This window comes from Nymphaea colorata, chromosome 1 (assembly GCF_008831285.2).
Source record: "Nymphaea colorata isolate Beijing-Zhang1983 chromosome 1, ASM883128v2, whole genome shotgun sequence".
Classification (NCBI taxonomy): Eukaryota; Viridiplantae; Streptophyta; class Magnoliopsida; order Nymphaeales; family Nymphaeaceae; genus Nymphaea; species Nymphaea colorata.
This window is the reverse complement of record NC_045138.2, coordinates 37320879-37341794: the sequence shown is the minus strand read 5'-3', so window position 1 is coordinate 37341794 and position 20916 is coordinate 37320879. Positions and strand designations below refer to the sequence as shown.

Below are 20916 nucleotides of genomic sequence, written 5' to 3'. Positions count from 1 at the left end.
AGCAAAGGAAGGTGGATTGTGCCTTGCCATTTGCTTAAGTAACCAAAGCTCGAATCACCTTTTCTACTGTTTCTGATTTTGATCTAAAAGGAAAAGCAAAATGAAGCTGGCGAATCTTTTATATAATAGGATACGGAGAACCGAGTTGGATCATTGACTGCCATCGACCTCTAAAAACTTCTTCAATTAAAATCTTCAAAAATAAACTTAAGTACTGTTTTGAGTGTTTTACTAAATAAAGGACCAACGTGGGCTGTGATTCCAACTGATATTTCTTTCTTATTGCTCATCAAAAGCAAGAAGAATTTAAACCTAGGATTAGCTGCTGGGCATTTATTTCTCAACCATCAACAGCTAAAAGGGAGGATTACATATGAATATGCACCATTTGAGACGAAGTCTGAGGCGTCCACAGACATCATTGGACTCTCTCATCATCTAAAAGAAACCAAAAAAAACTTTGAAAAAAGTAGTTGTATTGGAAGGAATATATAGCTTATTCTTCTGCAGTGCAAAAATACTCGCAACATTTCCCAACGATTTCCTCAGAAAATGGACGATGCAGGCCGCGGACCTCCACTACTCTGTGTTGGGAGGGCTGTAGAGCCAAATGGGTCTGCCATTGAGGGCCTGTATTGGCCTGGAGTTGTTCTCATACCCCTGTAAAAAGGATTTAATAGCAGTTCATCATCAACATACAACTCAAAAGCAATATGTGTGCATCACAATGACGCTTCAAATTCTTTTCTAATGAGTTCTCTGTTGAACTTTTTCTTTAGTTATCTCAATTTGCCAAAGAAATCGCAAAGGATTTTAAATTTGTTGGGAGAGTTGAAGTGAAAACCCAGCCGTTCTTTAACTGAGTTCATCGGGATTAATCTCTGTCGCCCAGTTTCCATCTGTTCAGTTCTTACCTCCAACAGTTATGGCATATATAAATATTACTGACCTGAAATATTTGATTATATATATAGTGTAGCTCTAAAGACATTGAAGTTTTTGAGTTGGTGCCCCTCCAACCAAAATTTCTAGCTTCATTGTAGAAGCCTTCACGTTTTAGAGATGGAACTTGGTATTCTTAGGTGAATGACAAGCATGATCTATTATTGTCGTTTTGGCATGTGTAGTTTGATTTTCATGATTATGCTTTCATTCATTAAACTCCTTCAATTAACATCCACAGTAATCCTTTGCAAATATTATCAACTTACTTCCTTTACAGCTCCTCTTAATGCAAAAATTTGCGACTTTGAGGCGGTCCGCACCTGCACATGCAAAAAATCACGAATTTAATGAGGGACATAACATAAGAGATGTGCCACATTTCTGTTAAATAATTGACTGAAACCCAATGGTGAACACTGTTTGAGAAGGAAAAATGCACGCAGTACCTTCTTCATCACATTCCAAATGACACCCTCAGTGCAGGGAGGGGTGGTGAGGGAGCCTTCATATCTGTAGTATTTCCTGCTTCCGATCTTTATGTCTGTTGGGTTAGTGAACCCAATGACCTCATCAGTGGTGCCAACTGTTGTGATCGCATGCATGAACTGAAACCCATATCACCCCATTAATAAGCAACATAACATGTATATATATATATATATATATACATATATATATTCGACAACTAACAATGACATTTTATGAAATAACTTTTGATCTGGTGGTTTGATCAGAATGATCAGGACGCCTACATTATTATCACGAGCCCAGGAATCAATGTCATGAAGTTAGTTTTTTTGGGTTAAAATTCAATACAGACATGAAAACGACATGTTACTAATGCAAATTTCCCAAGATTCTAGACGTTGGATCTTATTTGTATATGGTCATTTTTCGTAGGAAACCCGTGTTTGTATCTAAATTCGGATCCAAAAACGACATATATGTACAAATTCACACGAAGTAGAAAAGCGTGGCTTTCGACCTTCGCAAGAAAGTCATCGTGTTGCCCATATCTGTAGAGAATTGCAACCACCGATATTTCTCCTTTGTCGCTCTCATGAACCATGTGCAACTCCAAATCAAATCTGCAATCGGACAAAATAGAAGATCACAATGACATTATTTTACTTAATTACCTTATATATATATATATATATTACCTTGTCCCATTTATTGTATGCTCGGAGGGTGAGTGCCAGTGGCAAGTTTTCAGATGGTATTCGGTGCCATTGATTCGGATACCACCAGCATCTCCGTCCCATTTAATCTATTGCCAAACATCAATAGGAAATTAGAAAAATAAAACCAACATTAAAATTCAATACATTATTAAAATCCCTAAATCCCTCACTCTATCTCTGGCTGGCACTGTTTTTTTCCTTTCGCCATCTCCACAACTAGCTTCCCTACTCAAAGGGTGGTGGTTCTTGAGAAATGGAAGAGACCTGAAGAACACTAAGTCTCTAGATGGACTGATCTAACTTACTCTCTATGCCTATATTCTAAAGCTGGTGTGAACCTTTTCTGGCAACTTCCGGATTCAGTTGAGTCGTGAGGGGGAACACACACGGAAGAAGAACATTGAAAAAGAAACGGAGGATTTGTGAAGTCACCGTGATATCATGGCCTCTGCTGTGGAGGATGGAGTGGGCAGGCTTGTATTTCTTGGGCAGAGTCCCCATCTCCACGGAGGGGGTGACGTGATTGTTGGAGATGTCGATGGGAGATTGCTTCTTCCCCTTCCCACAGGCTTCCCATTCGGGTTTCAGCTGCCCCCACTTCTCCGGCCCCTTCCCGCTCCCCTCTTCGTACCCGAATTCTTCCTCATCCGCTGCTCATTCTCAAATGGGCAATCCAGAGTTAGCTTGGCCAAAGATGGGATTCCATGGGAGACGGAGACAGAGGGAGAGATGATGAATGATCCTTACATTCAGGAGGATGTTGCTGGTCGCCGTCCTTACTTTCAGGAGGATGTTGGTGGTCGTCGGATTTGCCGTCCTTGCTTTCAGGAGGATGTTGCTGGTCGCCGGATTTCCCTTGCTTGTGAGATTTGCCGGGGTGTTGTGGAACGGAGACGAATTCTAGATCTTTTGGTTTAGTGGCTGCAGCAGGACTGACATGAGAGGCATCGAAGGATTGTAAATCTGCCGTCGAACCACTCCGATCTATTATCAAAATCGCACAAAAAACGAAGGTAATCAATGTTGGCGTATGTGAGAGAGAACGAGAGAGATGCTATTGGAATGAGACTACCCACAATTCAAAAGCTCAGCACTTTTACGTACATAATCAAGTATCAGTGATCAAAACCGCCATTTTCAGATTCTAAGCATAAACTCTCATTGGTCCAATCAATATTTTAGAGAAATACTTGTTTTTTCCCGGGAGTAAGAGAAAGAAAGAAAGATATACCAGAGAGGAGAGCAAAAACGAGAGAAAAGAGGAAAATGGTAAATTGGGTAGGGGGTGCCATTGCCAAGTTGCTTGAACTTCTAAGTACTCATCCAGAAAGCGAGAAAACAGAGTGTCAATTGTTCAGTTCTTTTTGGGACGAAGAAACCCATTTTATAGGTTCGAACGATGAACTTGGTCCTTATGAAACGGAAACCGCGGGAGACAAAGAGCTATTTGAGAAAGAACTGTCCGGGCCCTCTGCTCAGAGGCCATGGCTTCTGCCAAGTGGAGGGTCTGTGGTTGTTGAACCATCATGGGTCCTCTCCCCAGCAATATGAACCAACCGCTTCCAATATTTTAGAGGTAATCAAAGAATTATGAAAACGAAAAATTTGCATATGCAAAGCGAAACTTAAACATACTTAAAACTCGATTTTCTTTCATTTAATTGCCTCTTTGAGGCATAACTTGTGCGGCTCATGTTTTGTTTAAGTTCATTTTTCCAAATTTTGAGAGTGAAATGCTTAAGTAGCTACGATTATTAGAGAGTAAATGCTTGGTTGAAATTGTATCGGATACAAAAAAATTGTATATTGATTTCCAAATATAAGACAAACGCCAACATTGTGTGGATTTTTCATAGTAGCCCTATGCATCACATTTTTGGGATTGTTTTTTTTTTCGTCCTTTAATACAAATTAGTTATTTGGAAACTTCGAATGAAACTCCTTGAGAACAATCGTAAAATCTCTATAGTTATTTGATATGTTCGGTGTTGTTCCATGGTTATGGAACATGCTGGAGCACGTATGCGCGCATCAAGCCCATTTGAATTGGCCTGAACATGTTTCCCCGTCCCTATTTTTGTAGGCATTTTGATAGCACGGTAGTGGTTTATTTTGGGAGTCCTGGCAACGATACTAAGCAAGTTCTTCAAGAGTGTAGCCCATTGTGCATCAAAGTGGTTCATTCTAATGGATCTGTATTACAAAATCTATGGTCGCTATCACAATCTAGTGTGTTACTATTTTCGACTGTAAAAGGTCCAAAATTAAGGATAGAACCAGACATTTTTTATGAAGAATACTGAACTAAAGTTTTTAAATTTTGATACACATCGAAATATCATTTTTTAAAATTTTTATATAAAACAAGTCTAAAATTTAGATGTAATTTTTTTTTTTAAAAAATTGAGGTGGAGACTACCGCCTCTCTATCGGCTAGTAAAAGGTAAATAAATCACCCAGATGCTACCGTAATTTTTGTCCTTTTTACGATATATATGCTTTTTCTTGTCAGGGAATGTCCCACGTCATTGATGATTTTTAACTGATGGTGTTGCATTATGCCCTACGTCACGATAGCGGGCTTTCAGCGACGCTTTGCCAATCTTTGCTACCATTTTCCCCCGCCACTAAAAGTTATATTTTTCTTAGTGAAGGCGGCTTCCGGTTGGGTAAGGCCACAATTTTCCATATCCACCGTTTGTATATGGAAAAGAATTTGACATCCGATGGAAGAATCGGACTAGAATTGACTTCAGTTTTAAATAAATATCTAATCTTATTCAAATTTAGATAAATATTCCACATCCACAATTCGTACATTTTGAAAGTTAGTTTTAACATATACATAATAATAATATGGTTCACACGCGGGTCCAGATGTGAATTTAATAGTTAAACTCTGATTTTGAATTTAATATTCAGATTTGGATATGGCACGTCCATTTCTTTATTTGAATTTGAACCCAAACATGTGAGCATACGATAAATCGATTGGACATACTAAAGTGCACATCCAATTCGAGACCAAATCCATTGACGGCATGCAATGAGATCAAGTGCAGAAAATGACATTTTTCCATCATCTGATTTCGCTGAATATTTCCAGCTTTGGTTTTTATTCAAGATAGCCAAAGAAGCAGATGAGACAGGCAAGTACTGTTCTTGACAAGGAGAACAAAATGTTTTGTTGAGCATTATTTCTGCCATTGAAGGTCATTTACTGAGATGGCCGCTGCTTGTACAACCAAATCTTTCTGCCATTAGTGGGCTGGATAGGTCTGGCGTTGCGTTCAAATCCCTGCGTCCACAAAAGACCCAAGTTAAGACAAGCAACCAATAAACCTAACCCTGTAGGTTCGCTCGAACTTAGAATCAAATGAAAGTGAAGCGATAAGACCACAACAGTATCAGATGTCAACAATATCTTGGCACATAGCAGCATTTTTTTTTTTAACTTGTTTCAGTATATATACTTTGAGAATTTTATATCATTCAATAATTCTTTACATGCATGTTTATGTTATTCCAAAGTTTGTGGTCAGCAAAATTTTTGAGAAACATGGAAAGCATCATCGGCTCTACTAATTGCCCTTGTTTGCATTTTTTTTTTTCTCAATCAGTTTTTTGAGGAAATAGGTTCCTCTTAATTGCTTTTCCACTTAGAATAATATTGTTAATGTAGTAAATTTTAATGGCCTGAATTTCCTCCATTTCTTTGGATATTGTTAATCTAGTAACTTTTAATGGCCTGAATTTCCTCCACTTCTTTGGAAAGGAAATTTCCAAAGAAGTTTACATACTCCAAGGGGTTGTAGTGCACTGGGGGCGGGGGAAGTGCTCTGTCCGCTAAGAACTCGAGTCAAGTCCTTGGGCATCACCTACCTGCTCCAGACGCGCTTCAGTCCCTGGCCCGTAAAAGGGCCCAAAGTAAGCTCAGAACCTAGGGGGGAGAGTGACGAGGGGAGGCCGGTGGCCTCTCTTAAGGCGGTGGAATGAACCACTCACCCTTAAAAAAAAAAAAAAAGTTTACATACATTAAAAATATTTGCATACATTAAAAAATGTTTACATACATTAAAAAACCCAAATATAAATGAAAATTATGAAAAGTAAATATTAAAAAGTGAAAGGAGCACTCACGGGATCGACTGCCATGTGTAGGGCACGAATTTGATAGCGAGCCACATTATGAACCTGTCAATGTAAAGCAACCAAGGTTAATGCTTAATAAAACAAAATGAAGGAAACAAAGAACAAATGACGAAAGGTGAGAAACTTTTTTTATTTTATTCATTTTTTGACACTGTTTTAATGTCAAACTGTTTTTTTCCATTTTTTTAATTTTTATTTGTTACAAAAACTACTTATTGTTTGTGTTATTAGTTTTTCACTTTTAAAAAAAAAATTAAAAATTTACCATATTTTTTGTATAATTATGTTGAGGAAAAACCTCACCCTTGAAAACCCAAAAAAGATTTTCTGTGATGACACTGCATACATATAAATTCATCAACTTTTTCGGGTGCATAAATGGTATCTTTGGGAAGCCACTCCCAACCCCAAAATGTCACGATCTACGTCCACGACGGAACTTAGCTCCACGAATCCATGCATACGTAAAAGCAACAAAGCAAAGGGGAGAAGGACTTACGTCTTGCATGACGGTCCAGAGAACACCCTCGTCACAAGCTGGCGTCGTGAGGGAGCCATTGTACCTGTAATAGTTGCCACCGCGCCCGATTCCGGCGTGCTTTGGATCCACCAACCCTAAGTCTACCGACTTAATCCGGTTCCGGTTTACTGCTAGATAAAATATCTTGTTCATCAACTGCAATAAATATTCAAGGAAAAAAATTATTCTCCTAAAAAAAAGAAAGAGTTAAGAACTATTCTTTTTTTTCTTTGCCAGTCCCGTGCAGTAGTTGTTGAAGTTTACCTCCCGGATAAATTTATCTCCGCGATGACCTATTCTGTAGAGAATGCCAATCACCGCTATCTTTCCATCTTTGCTCTTATGCACCATGTGCATCTCCATGTCATAGCTAGAAAACCAGACAAAAAATGCTTATCATGAAAACAATATTATTTCCCTCGATGAAGACTCTTGATCCTTATGAGGCAAATTAAGCGTCCACCACTGAACCTCCATATACCTTCTATTGTCCAAGTGATGCTCGGAAGGTGTGTGCCAATGAGACTGGTTCAAGAAATACTTGGTTCTTCCGATAGAAATGTAGCCTGCATCTTCCGTCCATTCAACCTGCACCATGGCACATCGACAGTCGTCCGTTCAGATCCATTTTTACACCTACTATCTTAAGTTTGCTTCGATCTCTTAACCTGCAACTACCATCGTTATAATTTGAAGCCTCTCTCTCTCTCTCTCTCTCTCTCTCTCTCTCTCGCGCGCGCGCGCTTACTGTATATGTTCTATCAATCTCTGAGACGCATGATGCTTCAGAAGGCCAATAAGAGGAAATCTTGCGGAAGAACAATACCTGAGTTTTTTGTTTTCTTTTAGAACGTTACTCCCTGTAACGGTTGAAGAAGATTGCCCAAAATCAAGGAATCAGAAATTGCTCAAAATCAAGGTATCAAGATCCCCCAAAATCAAGAGGATGAGTTGTTAGAAGTTGCAGATTCAGAAACCGCAACCAATTAGGAATGATAATCTTATAAGAGCAAAAATCAGAGATATGATCTTTTCTTGATTCTTATCTAATAGTTTCTATATATATACCTTGTAAATGATGCGTAGAAACACAATGAAATACAATTTCTTTATTCTCTTCATTCAATTTTGTGTTAATTATGGTACATTATGTTATTTAATCAGCTTTCACTCTTGTCATTCATTGCCAATCGTATGGGACATGCCGTTTTCTCAAGTCTTATCCACTTTATGGTGGGTTTAATCATGCTCAAGACTTTGGATGTGGCATGTTAAGTGCGACGCTATAGAGAACCTCCAACAGGTTCTTGCAATAGAGAAGACGGAGCATGATAGGTGGTCACTTTTCATTTCAATTTCAAACTGTTGTAAAGTTGTGAAAAAGGGATGAAAAGATGCAGAGACGGGTGAGGGCTTCAACTCTTAATGAAACAATGAAACAATAGTATAAAGTGTTCCTCTGCTTACTAGAAACGCCATAGGAAGAGATTTTTTTTCTCTAACAATTTGCGCGTCCCATCAAATTTTCTTACGTTCTTAAAAGGATTGTATTCGGTGTTCTTCTGTCCAGTTCTTGGTGTACTACATTTTCTATCGGATTACTAAGTTCAAGGAGCGCATTATTTCAGCTACCAATGAAACGCCCTCTAAGATCCGCCACCTACACAGGTTAGCGTAATTTGATTACTCGATCCTCTTTCTAAAAGAGGAGACTTCTCCGGGACATAAGGGCATCCATGAGATTTTGAGTCACGGGAAAAGCGACTAAGTCTCATTGTCTGGTGCAGTTTCCGTGTAATAAGGGGAAAAAAACTGCAGACGGATAACACGGGACTTGGTCCTTTTACTTAGCAATGTAAAATGGTACTAAGATCATTTATCAGAAGCATATGCATGGCCCAGAATCTACAAAGCACCAGTATCTTGCAATTAGAAACAAAGGCGTTGGCACGAGATTAGAGCAGTTGCTAAAAAACGGAACAGTTCAAGAGACGAAGATTAATTCTAGTCTGAATTTAGCATCACAGTGTGCTCAGACGAGTATGGGGAAAAAGAAAGGGGAAGATTCAAGTAAGGTCGAACCTTACCATGATATCATGGCCTCTGTTCTTCAGAACAGCATGGGCTGCCTTGTATTTTCTTGTCAGTGCCTTCATCTTTGGAAAAACTGTGACGTTCTGCCTTTGAATATCAATGGGGGACTGCATTTTTCCATCTCCACAGGTTTTCCATTTCGGGTAATTGAGCTGTCCCCAGTGCTCTGGCCCTCTGCTGCTCCCTTCTTCATAGTCAAATTCTTCCTCTGTTCATCGTTCTCAGAAAAGTTTGGTCATATGTCAAGCAAAGAAATGAAAGAAACATGGCGGAGAGAGAGAGAGAGAGATTACCACAGATGATGGACGGAAACGAGAGAAAAGCAAAAAGGAGGAAGGAGGTGAGAAGGATGAAGTTTGAGTTCGCTGCCATTTCGTCTTGTTTTTCCTCTGTGTCTTAGAGCCGGATTCCTTTTATAGGCAAGGGACCGTCACCCCCGGATGAATGCGGGTTGAATCCGGGACAACCAATACCTGCTTGGACACCCGATGTCGACCTGCACCAAATCTGAATCAAACTGATTGCTTGAGTTGGACTTATGGCCCGACTAATAAAAAATTGATACTTGTTAGGACATAGGACCTCATTAACCAGTGAACTAATCACCAAATCTAAAATAAACAAAACTTGATTACTTGAGCTGGACCTGATTAATAGATTGATACATGATTAGGACTTATGGCCTCATGATTAATATATATATATATATATATATATATATATATATATATATATATATATATATATATATTGCACTTCTCTTACAAGTTTGATGACCTGGGTAGAAGTTAGGGCCTCATATATATACATAAGCATATATATACACATACATCACATGTGCTACCTTTTTTAATGGGCAACATGTATGTCTGGCCTTAAGTCCTGATCAAGTGATCAAACTTACTAGAGAAGCACCAACCTGCCTATCCTTGGAAACATCCATTACATGCACAGTCTTTATTTATCATTAACATATATATATAGCTCCTAATTAAGATATCAAACTTGTAAGAGAAGTGTGTGAGTGTGTGTATAAGTTGCGCTTCTCTTACAAGTTTGATAACTTGAATAGTAGTTAGGGCCGATATAAAATAAATATGTTATTGGCATATGTTGGGGAAAATATATGTTATTGATATATAAAGATTGCCCATGTAGTGGATGTTTCCAAGTCATTTCTGTCCTTGGATAGGCCGGTTGGCGCGTCTCTCGTAAGATTGATCAAGACATAATGCCAGATATATATGTTGCCCATTAAAAAAGTTGCGCATGTGATGATGGATGTTTCCATCTTGGGGTGAAAGCACGCATTACAAGTCACACTTCAAGTACAAATCCCCCTTTCCATGATTTCAAACTTCAGTTTCATTTTTTTTCTTCTCTTTGATAAATCCATCTTTAAGCCTTTAAACCCACCAACATTTGCGTTATACTTTCTCAGTCAGATATAAATATTTTTTTTCTCTTCGAAAAGTTCTATCAAATCTATGCCCACGATTTTTCATAGGTATGGGTCGTATATATACAGTTATCCACATCACCAAATTCTAGCAAGAAGCAACCCAATGGAAATGATGTCATTCTAATAATAATTGAATTTTTCGTTGACAATAATGGCATAATTATTAATTTCATTTATCTGTATCAATAAAAGTGTGAAAAAAAAAAATCATTTACTCGATAGTCAAACACTTGACAATGCATGTGCAAGTAACCAACGAGCATACGTTTTATGGATCTTCTTCATATGTCAGCTTCTCTCTTTCTTGTGATCCCGAGAGACTTTCCACTTGGCCCATTTGGCAATACCGAGAAAAATGGCTAGGAAATGAAACTTATGAATAAATTTGATGGTAGAAATTTTAACTCTATTTTTTTTTCTTTTTTTCCTTTTAAATATATTTGTAATATCAAATGCATAACTAAAACAAATCAATATAAGACAACCGTACATTATTTTACTTGAGTGATTAACCTGGCTACAATAAATTGAGCTTGGCCTTTTCTTTTTTTTTTTGCATTCATGTATGTTCAACTGGTATCTATCAGGTTCAACAAAGGGCACTGTTGATCTTTGTTTTCTAAGCGTATTTATGATAAGTTGTGACATCAACTTGATATAATTAAAATATCTTGTTGCATAGCATACAAATACGAAACATTAAAGTACAGTTATTTGCCACTAGCGGATAGAAGAAACTAGTTACTAACTGTGATTTCCATTCCATATCAATAACTTAAATAATAAAATGAGCGGTGTTCTACAATTGCTTTCGTGAATGATCACGCAACTTATTTATGAGGTATGAACTTGCCTTAGTTGAATCTTGTCTCGTAAAACCTTCGCCCTGGATGTAAACCGTTCAGAGTCCCGTTTATCGATCCAACCTTTAGTTAATTCATCTTAGCTCCATTATTCAAACATTGTTTCTTAGTGCTAAATAGATATCCAATTAACATAAGATTCAACATTAATTTATACGTAATCACATTGGTTATGAGTCAGACAGATATGGAGCTCAAAAACTTTTATGATCTCAAACAGTGGGCATGCGCCGATGCCCACCGACGGAATCAGCTTCTCCGGCGGCGAATGACCACCGGCGAAAGCCCTTATTTCAAACCAAATTCCAATTTGAATCCAATCGATAAGCCTGAATCCAATCTGATATTTTAATTGGATGTTATTTTTTCATGTATGACTTTTTTGAAACAATTTCATGTGTTATCTAATCTCAAGGTTGATAGATTGACATCCCTACACTGACTCGGGCACACAGCGCCAGTAATAGGATTACTCCAGCGTCACAATAAAGTTGTTTTCTTGCTAAAGTTTGTGGTATCTCTCCTGTTGGTATCAAAGAACATAGGGCTTTGAACCACATGATTATCAAGACAAGGAGGAAGATTAAAGAAAAAGAAAGTCAAATTAAGGCTTCTTTTGAATCGCAGATTCCGAAATGGTTTCCTTGGAAAGTTTTGTCAACTGGAGCTCATGTGGGGGGTTAGCGTGTGAGCATTCAATCGGTGAATCATGAAGTGAGCATTCAATCGGTGATTTTAACGTGTGAAGCCTGAAAGCTTCTGAAGAAAGTGTGGAAAGGAAGCAACTAAAGCAACAATAACAAGAAAAGATCGTTGCACATATGTTACAATGCATGCACCACTTTGTAATACGAATTGTACTTTGTTGAATTCTTTTAACAAGAAATCAAAATTTCAAAAGGGTTTGCACTAGAAAGGATCCCGAGCACTTGACATCATTCAGGTGAGGAGGAGGTCAACAACCGTGTACAAATTCAACTCGTTCAGATCCAAACCAGTTGAACGCAGTAAAAGACATGGTCATGGCGTGAGTCTACAGGTTAAAAGGATGAAATGAAAGGGATGAACGAAAAGAGGCTGCCATTTTTCTCAGACAGCTTGTTCAACATACCCTTTCATTTGCATTCAATCGCAAAAAACAAAGGTTTTTCTAATGGTAGAATATATGTTTTGGGTATATTGTTTTCTTTTCCTTTGTTTTTTTCTTCAGTGATGATGACAGATTCACATTTCTCATACATATTTTGACTTATCTAAATATTTGAGAGGTCTTCACTGTCTATAAACTAAATGGCACTAATCTTTAAGAGGCATAGTGCAATCAAGTGGCAACACACTCAAGAATCCAAGGTTCTAATTCTATTCTATGGTAGTCGTCATTCATTTTTCAGTGTGTTACTCATCTGAACTACAAACGGCAGCAAGCGCAACACCAAGTTGAAGAATGCATCATACATATGTTCACCTAAGCTCCAAAACAAATTAGAGGTTTAAGGATATAATTTTGTGGGTTTTATATTGAAAGCAGTTTTTTCTGAAATTAAACAAAATTTTGAGACAGTTTTCTGTATTTTTTAACATAAATAAATTAATATTAATATTAAGGTGAGGAGAATAGTTGTATGAAACACTAAAAGAGAGCAAGTAAAAAAGAAAAAACAGAAAACAAGAGAAAAGAAAAAGGATGGAAACGAACGGCCCGAAGCCCGAAGGTGAGATTTGGCCGCAAACCCGACCGATCTAAACCGGATCCGAAAGTGAGGACATTTGCTAATCTCGCTTGTGACGCGGAGCAGACGCCTGCGGGGTGTTCCGCTGCAACCCTGAGGGCACACGCAAACAGTAAACACAAGGACTATGAACTGTTCATAAAACGCAAGAACATTGTGTTTTACAAATATAAATATTTTTAAAATAAACATATTATGTTTTATAACATGATATATTTTATAGATACTATTCATAAATTTGTTAGTAAAGATATAATTATATTAATTTTTTGCAAAAGAACGTAGATATGTAAGGAAGTGTTTGGAAGAACAGGATGTGTCCGAGAACAAGATGGACCCTCCTGAGGGAGATAAGTCTGACCCGGTGAGTGCCGTTAGAGGAGTCCAAACTCGGAGCACAACCCAAGGGCTCGATGAAACGCGCCAAGTATAAACACACAAGGGATCCGAACCGTAGGCGGACAGAAGGCTTCCTAGGGTTTTCTTCTGGAGGGAAGAGGTAAAGCGCCCTCCTCTCGTTATCCCTCCCCTCTCTCGTCGTCTCCAGATTTCTAGGGTTTTGGGAGGGAGGGAAGAAGCCGGCTCGTCTCTCCTCCGGATTCATTCGTCCCGGAGATTGTGAGATCTATTTCCTTTTTCTTCTCGGAGGGTCGGTTTCGATTGCCTGCAATTTCTGGGGTTTATCGAGGGAGGGGAAGAAAGGAAGAGTCATCACGATGCCGAATTACGACCTGACGTCGCGGATCGCCCTGCACCTTGACCGGCATTTGGTCTTCCCGTTGCTGGAGTTCCTGCAGGAGAGGCAGCTATACGCGGACGAAGAGATACTCAAGGCGAAGACCGACCTCCTCAGCAAGACCAACATGGTCGACTACGCCATCGACATACACAGGAGCCTTCACCATACTGAGACAGTCCCTCAGGGTCCGTTCTTCTTGTCCTTCTCCTCTTCCTCTTCTTCTTCTCCTCGTTTTTCCCTGCTAGTTCGATCTCTTGCTTTGTTGTTTAGTTCGTCTGTTTTTTATACCGTTTGTTTGTTTTTGTGTCTTACCCTTTTTACGTGATAGATGCATGTTCTGGTTTCTTTAGGATTACGTTACTTTGTTGGATCTGTTTTTCCCTGAAACTCGTTTCGGTTTCTTATTTTGTGTGTGCACTATGTTAAATATGTCTTGATCTTGATGTTTTATTGTTTTCCTGTAATTTCTTTGGTTGTCTCCTTCTTTAGCTTTTCGTTGTGGGTCTTATCGCGTTTCTCTTCCCGGGGTTTGTCGTGTTAATGTCCATGGTCTTTGAGCTTGGTTCATCTAGGAACTGGAATGGCTTATTGTTTCGAATTATGCTGCCTTGGGTTAGTGATTTGTCGGCCGGTGCACAATTTGTATTTGATTGTTACTTGTTTCGTTGATCTGTTAATTTCCGTGCTCTTTTGGTTGTGTAAAAATTGCCCATTATTACTGTGACGCTGTGTCCCATTGACAGTATAATGAATATAATTTTGCTTAATTGCATGTCTTCTGTAACTAATCATTCATATAATTTATTTGCTGAAGAACAGATATGCTTGACAGGCGCGCTGAAGTTGTTTCCAGATTGAAGTCCCTGGAGGAAGCTGCTGCACCCCTTATATCATTTCTCCAGAATGCTTCCCTAGTTCAGGATCTCCGCCCTGATAAACAATACAATCTTCAAATGTTGAACGATCGCTATCAGGTGCAAAAGTCAATAATATTATTTTGTAAGTCTTTTTGTATGCTTTATTCATAGAGTGGCATAATGTTGGCTTGAGAGATCAGATTGTGTACTCCAAGATATTAAGCCGGACCCTGGAACACGTTTGGTTGTTCAAAGAATTGAAAATTATATTGCCAAGATATTGTAATCTACAGTCTCTACCTCAAATTTGCAAAGGCCTATCTACACCAAGCAAAAGAGTTGGAGTTCTTAGCTTATTGTATAAGAGAGCATTGTTCTGTTTCATTTTACCGTTACTCTTATCTCCTATACAATGTTGGTACAAGGGTCTTAGCTGCAACTTGCTAGGAATAAAGTTAATGATCTCTGCCAGTAGCATCCTTGAAAAAAACGAGTCACTCTGGGACTGGTAATATTTTTTGGGTTGGAGATAGTTGCATTGTTGTATTCAGTCATGTGTGCCATCTTTTCATTCTCAATGAACATTGTTTACATTTTACAACTATGGGATGTGTAGCTTGAGCGGTATGAACTGTGGTAAACATCATCCTGTTATATACTTGGTTCATCATAAGGTTCCCAGGTTCAATTACAAAGTTTCCCTGGACTCTCATGTTAGCTTGATTTTCTGTTACGAGCTTCTTTCTGCGCTTTGATGGTAGTTTGGACTTGTCTCATAAAAAGTGGAATGTTTTTCATATCATGGAGGAAAACATCTCCAAGAGGACCTTGAGACATTTCTTTCTTCATATCTGTTTCACTTCCAATGGTGTGACAAAAATTTTGGGAAAAAAATGCTTTTTTAACATAGTTTGGAGTGGAAGATGCCATGCAGTGTCCACATTTGAATAGGGAATATATGGTCGAGAAAGAAGATCTATATCTGATGTTCTCCTCCACCGTGCAGACACGCTCTAATGTGCCTGCACGCATTTGCCAAATTCAACAAGGGTGTACTATATATATATATATATATATATTCTATATGACCGTAAAATTTTTAAATGCTTTTGCCTTTTGTTAGCCTTATCCATTGACCACTGAAATTAGATTGCCATTTTGAGCAGATTGGTCCAGACCAGATTGAAGCCTTATATCAGTATGCTAAGTTCCAATTTGAATGCGGAAACTACTCTGGTGCAGCAGACTTTTTATATCAGTACCGTGCCCTGTGCACGAATAGTGATAGAAGCTTGAGTGCATTATGGGGAAAACTTGCGGCAGAGATACTGATGCAAAACTGGGATGTAGCTCTTGAAGAGCTTAATCGGTTAAAGGAGATAATAGATTCCAAGGTTTGTGCCTTGCTTTTGAGTTAACTAGTTTTCAATTCTGTTTCAAGACTCCTTACAGGCTCTAATCCTCTTATGTAGAGCTTTTCATCTCCACTCATACAACTGCAAAACAGAACCTGGTTGATGCATTGGAGTCTCTTTATTTTCTTTAACCACGAAAATGGCAGAAATGGCATCATTGATCTTTTCTTCCAAGATAGGTATATGAGAATTTATGATGCCCTCTAACTTTCATGCAGCATTGTTGGTTAATTTTCTTACCATCTGAACTATGTTTTAGTCCTCGTTTTCACATCGTGTTTGTGCTTGTGGTGGTTAAATTTCTATTCCGCTATTTCTCAGTTCCAAAGCATGGCAAAAATCACATCTTTTTTAGCTTTTCATATGATCTAACATCTCCTTTCTTGCTTTCTGTTTTTCCTGGTGTTGTTCCCATGATTGTCATGCGCTTTCTCTCATGTTTCCTGCGTGCCTCCAAACCAGTAGCTGTGGTTTTGAAATTCTAATATTATTTGTTTATAGTTTATACGAAAAATGTGATTTTCAATACCTTGTTGTTTCTAATTCTAAATGAAATCATGTTGATGATGTCATCTATTTTTTGTATTTATTTGAATTAGTGCTATTAAATTTTATTTTATAGATGTAAATGTTGTAAGATTTGTATTACATAAATAATTATTATCTAGTCTGAGTTAATGGATGTAAGAATAAAGTGGATCTTGCAAATGTTATTCTGATGTACTGTTTAAATTACTGATGATCTTTTAAATTATAATTTAGGAATAAAGTATATCTTGCATATATTTCTTAGTTGAAGTAAAGATCAATATCTAAATGTCTCATTTACAACTTTCTTATTTCCCACTTGTTTTTTTGTTCCATTGTTTCTCAATTCCAGAACTGACTTAAAATTCACTTTTCTTGCTGTAACACGGATGTGGCAATGGATTTCAGTATATCCCTTAGTTATTATTAAATGTACAATATGATATATGCCTGTGTGTGTCTGTGTCATATCCAGGTCTCAAGATGGAAAGTCCTTGTGACATGCTTTAAGTCAGTTCTGTTCCTCTGCTTGGTGCGATTTTCTGTTATGCCCTTTTAAATGGTTTTCATCAGCCTTTTTCTATTTGCATCGTTTCTTGTTTGACTTTGAGTACTTCTGCTTCATTGTCTGTCATCATTAGTTCAAGTCATTGATGAAACTCATTCAGCGGGAGACTTTTTCAGTTATGTACGGAACTGATGCTGTCTTTCCAAATAACGCCTTGGAGTTTTAAACGGCGAGGTTTTTCTTGGGTATAATACGGCAAGCTTGAAAAAAACGGGAAAAATATGGTAAGTTTTTAAAAATTTAAAAAAACTAAAAATGGGAGAAAAATAATAAGTGAGAAATTAATAACACAAACATCACAAGATAAGTAGATTTGCAACAAATAAAAAATAGAAAATGAAAAGAAAACTGTTTGGTGTTAAAACAATTGAAAAAAGTGAAAAAAAACGTGTTAAAAACACATTAAAAACGCGTTTTTTTTTTTCGTTTTTAACGTTTTTTTTTTTTTAAAATGCGTTTTCTGTGACGACTCACTACAAACCTGATATCGACATCCGAATGTACTGTATGGTCCTGTTGGACACTTCATATCAAGTGAAAACATGTGCTATGAGACAATTCTGCTTGGCTTAGGGTACATATATTATGGCTGTGCTAGAAATTATGTATTGTTATGTAGTTTCTCCTTATTTTGAGGTATGTAATTGCATTTTGTAGATGTAATTGTCTTTGATCGTGTACCTTTGCCATGTGCACAAAAGTAGTCAATAAGTTCTGATATTGCTGCGTTAAATAACCTGCAATTTTTGCAGGTATCTTAACGCTCTTCAAACAAATGCACACCACCTTCTTCGCTATGTGGCTACAGCTGTTATTGTCAACAAAAGGAGAAGAAATATGCTGAAGGAGTTGATCAAAGTCATCCAGCAAGAGCAATATACATATAAAGACCCCGTTACAGAGTTTCTGGAGTGTTTGTATATCAATTATGATTTTGAAGGTGCACAACAAAAGCTCCGAGAGTGTGAAGATGTAAGTTTTATGCCTCAAACTTATCTGATCTTTGTTAAGGCTGTTCTTAATTGTTCATATGTTGAGTTTGACGTGCTCTTTCTTTTCCATTTTGTGTGTTTTTCTTGTGTCTGAACTGTTTTAGTCTATTCATGTTCCCCAAGTTATACATGATACGGACCTCTGATAGTACCTCCAAGCTATTCAAAATTGCATTATGTCCATCTATAATGAATGGGCCAAAAAAAAAGGAAAGAAAAGGAAAATTAGTTTTTACTTCATGGAGGCAATAGCACATTTATACCACACGACATTCAGCTTTCTTGCAAAAATTCTAGAATATATTGTTGTCTCTAACTTGTGATCATATTGTGCGTAAAACAAATATCTGGATAACTAATGTGTCATTTTTCTCTATGCCGTGTTTGTAAGCGAAACATGTGCAAGATGAAGTATGCTTTTTACTCTTACATATGTGGAAAGGATGAGGTCCACAGAACTTTACATTTTTATCCATCATAAATTGTGATAAATTATTGACCATGGAACTGGAAATACTGCCATTATTTTTGGTTGGTTCAGGCTATCTCTAATTATTTGGTCCCAGAGGCTGGCCTTGATTCAGAAATATATTTTGTGGGTCTGGTTAATCATGTTCTATGTGTCCAGTTTGCTGCAAATATCTTTTTTATGTATCTAGTTTGTAGCAAATATCTTTTCTAATTTCTTGTAAAATTTTCACAGTTGCAACGTCTCTGTTCTTTGATGAATGTGCAGGTGATATTGAATGACCCATTTCTTGGCAAACAAGTTCAAGAGGGTAACTTTACCACGGTACCTTTGAGAGACGAATTTCTTGAGAATGCTCGACTCTTTGTATTTGAAACCTATTGTCGCATACATCGTTGTATTGATATTGGGTAAGAGTGGGTCTCTCTCTCTCTCTCTTTCTGGTAAATAAATAATTTTTTTTGTTTCAATTCCTGAAGATTATTCTCATTAATGCTTTTGACTAATAATGGATGAGTGCTGTCATCGTTGGTACAAACTACAAAGGGCATTCTTGTTACTAATCTATGACAAAATGACATCTGTTGAGTTAATTATGTGGCTAGCTTTGAACTGCTAAGTCTGTTTTTATTGTTTCATCAGTTTGCCGAACTGGTTTTCTCCTTTGACTCCTTTTTGTTGTTTAGTTGTTTGGGAATTCCGCTTCTTTTATGCTTTGTTATATTGATGATTTGTGAATTCTGGTTTTTTTCCATCAAACAGTGGTCAGGTTGGCCAAATTGCTCAGGCTGCCTCATGGATGCCAACAGGTTCTTCCAGTGTACTGTTCTAGTATACAAAGTCATCTCTTCTCTTGTAGATTAAATTTAAACTTTCACCATTCTGTTTCCCTGCTAGATCTTGCGCTTGCAATCGACTGGCTGGGATAAAAACCCATTTCTGTTTAAATGTGATGGCTTGATGCAATTAAAAATGGATGTTGATAAGTTTTACTTAACTCCAACATTGTTAGGTTAAGTAAATTCTTTCCCCGATTTTCACTTTTTTGTGAGAAAGTGGCTCCACCCATTAGAACTAAACCTAAATACCGAGGGAAAGATAGTGTATGCCTTTTCTTTATAAAGTCCACTTCTCCTTAAAGCATGGGATTTGGTAAGTCTTTCTTATTTTTCTGGTTAACTAGGCTCCCATTTTTGTTAAATGCTCAAAAAGAAGCAAAAAATGCATGGCTTCAGGTTTTGCACTTTATTTTGTTGTCTGGAGACAGTTGAAGACTGCCCCTGCTCCCAAACAAGTTTCCTTTTGCTAGAGTGCCTCAAGCTAGATTATAATCGATGTTAGTAAATGTGCAAAGTGATCCATGCATGGTGCCAACCTTAAATTTTAAGTGAAGGAGAATGTTTTTCCTGATAAACTTACTATTCAGCCTTAAGAAATTTAAGTAAGTTCAAAAGAGAATTTTGTTCGCTTTTTTGTTTTTGTGTTTCAGACTGTAGCATCATTTACACATGTTGTGCGGTAAAGTATGATATGGCGGTTGTATTGTAAGTTGCAGTAGATACGGAAAGTTGCAGTTTCGAAGGTGTATCAGTATCATATAGTTTTTCTTCATAGTTAACGTGTCATAATTTCTGATCTTTAAATCACCTTTTGTTAGCTTGTGAGCAGTGATTTTATGATTATGTAGAGCGGGTTTCTGATTGAACATTTCCTCATTGTTGATTTGCTGAATGCTTGTTCAGCATGCTTGCCGAAAAGTTGAATATGAGCTATGATGAAGCCGAGAGATGGATAGTAAATCTTGTTCGGAACTCCAAGCTTGATGCTAAGATTGATTCAATGTCGGGGACAGTCGTCATGGGGACCAGCTACGTCAATGTGTAAGTTGGACTACAGTAGGGAAAAAAAAAGTGGTTTATTCTTTACCAACTATTTTTCCACCCTTGCATGAGGCTGAGCCAAGAGCAGCTTCAAGATTTCTCTCTTCCTGGTTCCTGGTTGGCTGACTACTTGTTCTGTCTGATGTTTTACAGGTACGAGCAGATCATAGAAAGCACAAAACAGTTGTCTGTTCGCACATATATGCTGGCTAAGAATGTTATCGAATCGTCACCAGTCGGACAGGCTGCTGCTCGGTGATGATCGATAACTGCTCCCGAATTATACCATCATCCTGTTTGATTTTGTATTTTTCCCGTTGGGGGAGCCATTTTAGTTGGCTTTTTCTTTCTTAAAAATTTGCAAGTGGGGATGTTATTGACGGTGAATTTATTTATAACGCTGAAGCTAATTTTGATTACGGGCTACAACTTTTTTGTCGGTGTCTGTCTCTCTTGGCCTCTCTTCCTCTGATGCACCACCTATCATAAGATGGTAAAAGGTCTATCCAAGCCCAGCA

The 20916-nt window shown here is 37.7% G+C and overlaps 2 protein-coding genes across 2 annotated transcripts; one reads left to right on the top strand and one right to left on the bottom strand.

Annotated features, from left to right (window-relative positions):
- Positions 1 to 254: 254 nt before the first annotated feature.
- LOC116246612 (alpha carbonic anhydrase 8-like) lies at positions 255 to 9278 on the bottom strand. Its single transcript, XM_031618418.1, has 13 exons — positions 9189 to 9278; positions 8889 to 9103; positions 7283 to 7389; positions 7066 to 7171; positions 6781 to 6957; positions 6266 to 6323; positions 2877 to 3113; positions 2562 to 2779; positions 2109 to 2215; positions 1931 to 2033; positions 1392 to 1550; positions 1212 to 1265; positions 255 to 660 (listed from the first exon to the last, which is right to left on the bottom strand). The coding sequence occupies exons 1-13, from the start codon at positions 9265 to 9267 to the stop codon at positions 580 to 582; spliced, it is 1701 nt and encodes a 566-aa protein (XP_031474278.1). The 5' UTR covers positions 9268 to 9278; the 3' UTR covers positions 255 to 579.
- Positions 9279 to 13409: 4131 nt separating this feature from the next.
- On the top strand, positions 13410 to 20827 carry LOC116257457 (eukaryotic translation initiation factor 3 subunit E). Its single transcript, XM_031634233.2, has 8 exons — positions 13410 to 13874; positions 14509 to 14663; positions 15713 to 15940; positions 16019 to 16140; positions 17810 to 18029; positions 18786 to 18928; positions 20261 to 20398; positions 20552 to 20827. Exons 1-8 carry the CDS (start codon positions 13667 to 13669, stop codon positions 20655 to 20657), a joined length of 1320 nt encoding a protein of 439 aa, XP_031490093.1. The 5' UTR covers positions 13410 to 13666; the 3' UTR covers positions 20658 to 20827.
- The last annotated feature ends 89 nt before the right edge of the window (positions 20828 to 20916 follow it).

Excerpts from the sequence above, each read along its gene's own strand:
- LOC116257457 (XM_031634233.2), top strand. The coding sequence starts at position 13,667 with ATGCCGAATTACGACCTGACGTCGCGGATCGCCCTGCACCTTGACCGG. Across the intron at positions 15,941-16,018 it reads AGGAGATAATAGATTCCAAG|AGCTTTTCATCTCCACTCAT; the intron begins GTTTGTGCCTTG and ends CCTCTTATGTAG. Across the intron at positions 18,030-18,785 it reads AGCTCCGAGAGTGTGAAGAT|GTGATATTGAATGACCCATT; the intron begins GTAAGTTTTATG and ends ATGAATGTGCAG.
- LOC116246612 (XM_031618418.1), bottom strand. The coding sequence starts at position 9,267 with ATGGCAGCGAACTCAAACTTCATCCTTCTCACCTCCTTCCTCCTTTTT. Across the intron at positions 6,958-7,065 it reads GAGATAAATTTATCCGGGAG|TTGATGAACAAGATATTTTA; the intron begins GTAAACTTCAAC and ends TATTTATTGCAG. Across the intron at positions 1,266-1,391 it reads TTTGGAATGTGATGAAGAAG|GTGCGGACCGCCTCAAAGTC; the intron begins GTACTGCGTGCA and ends TTGCATGTGCAG.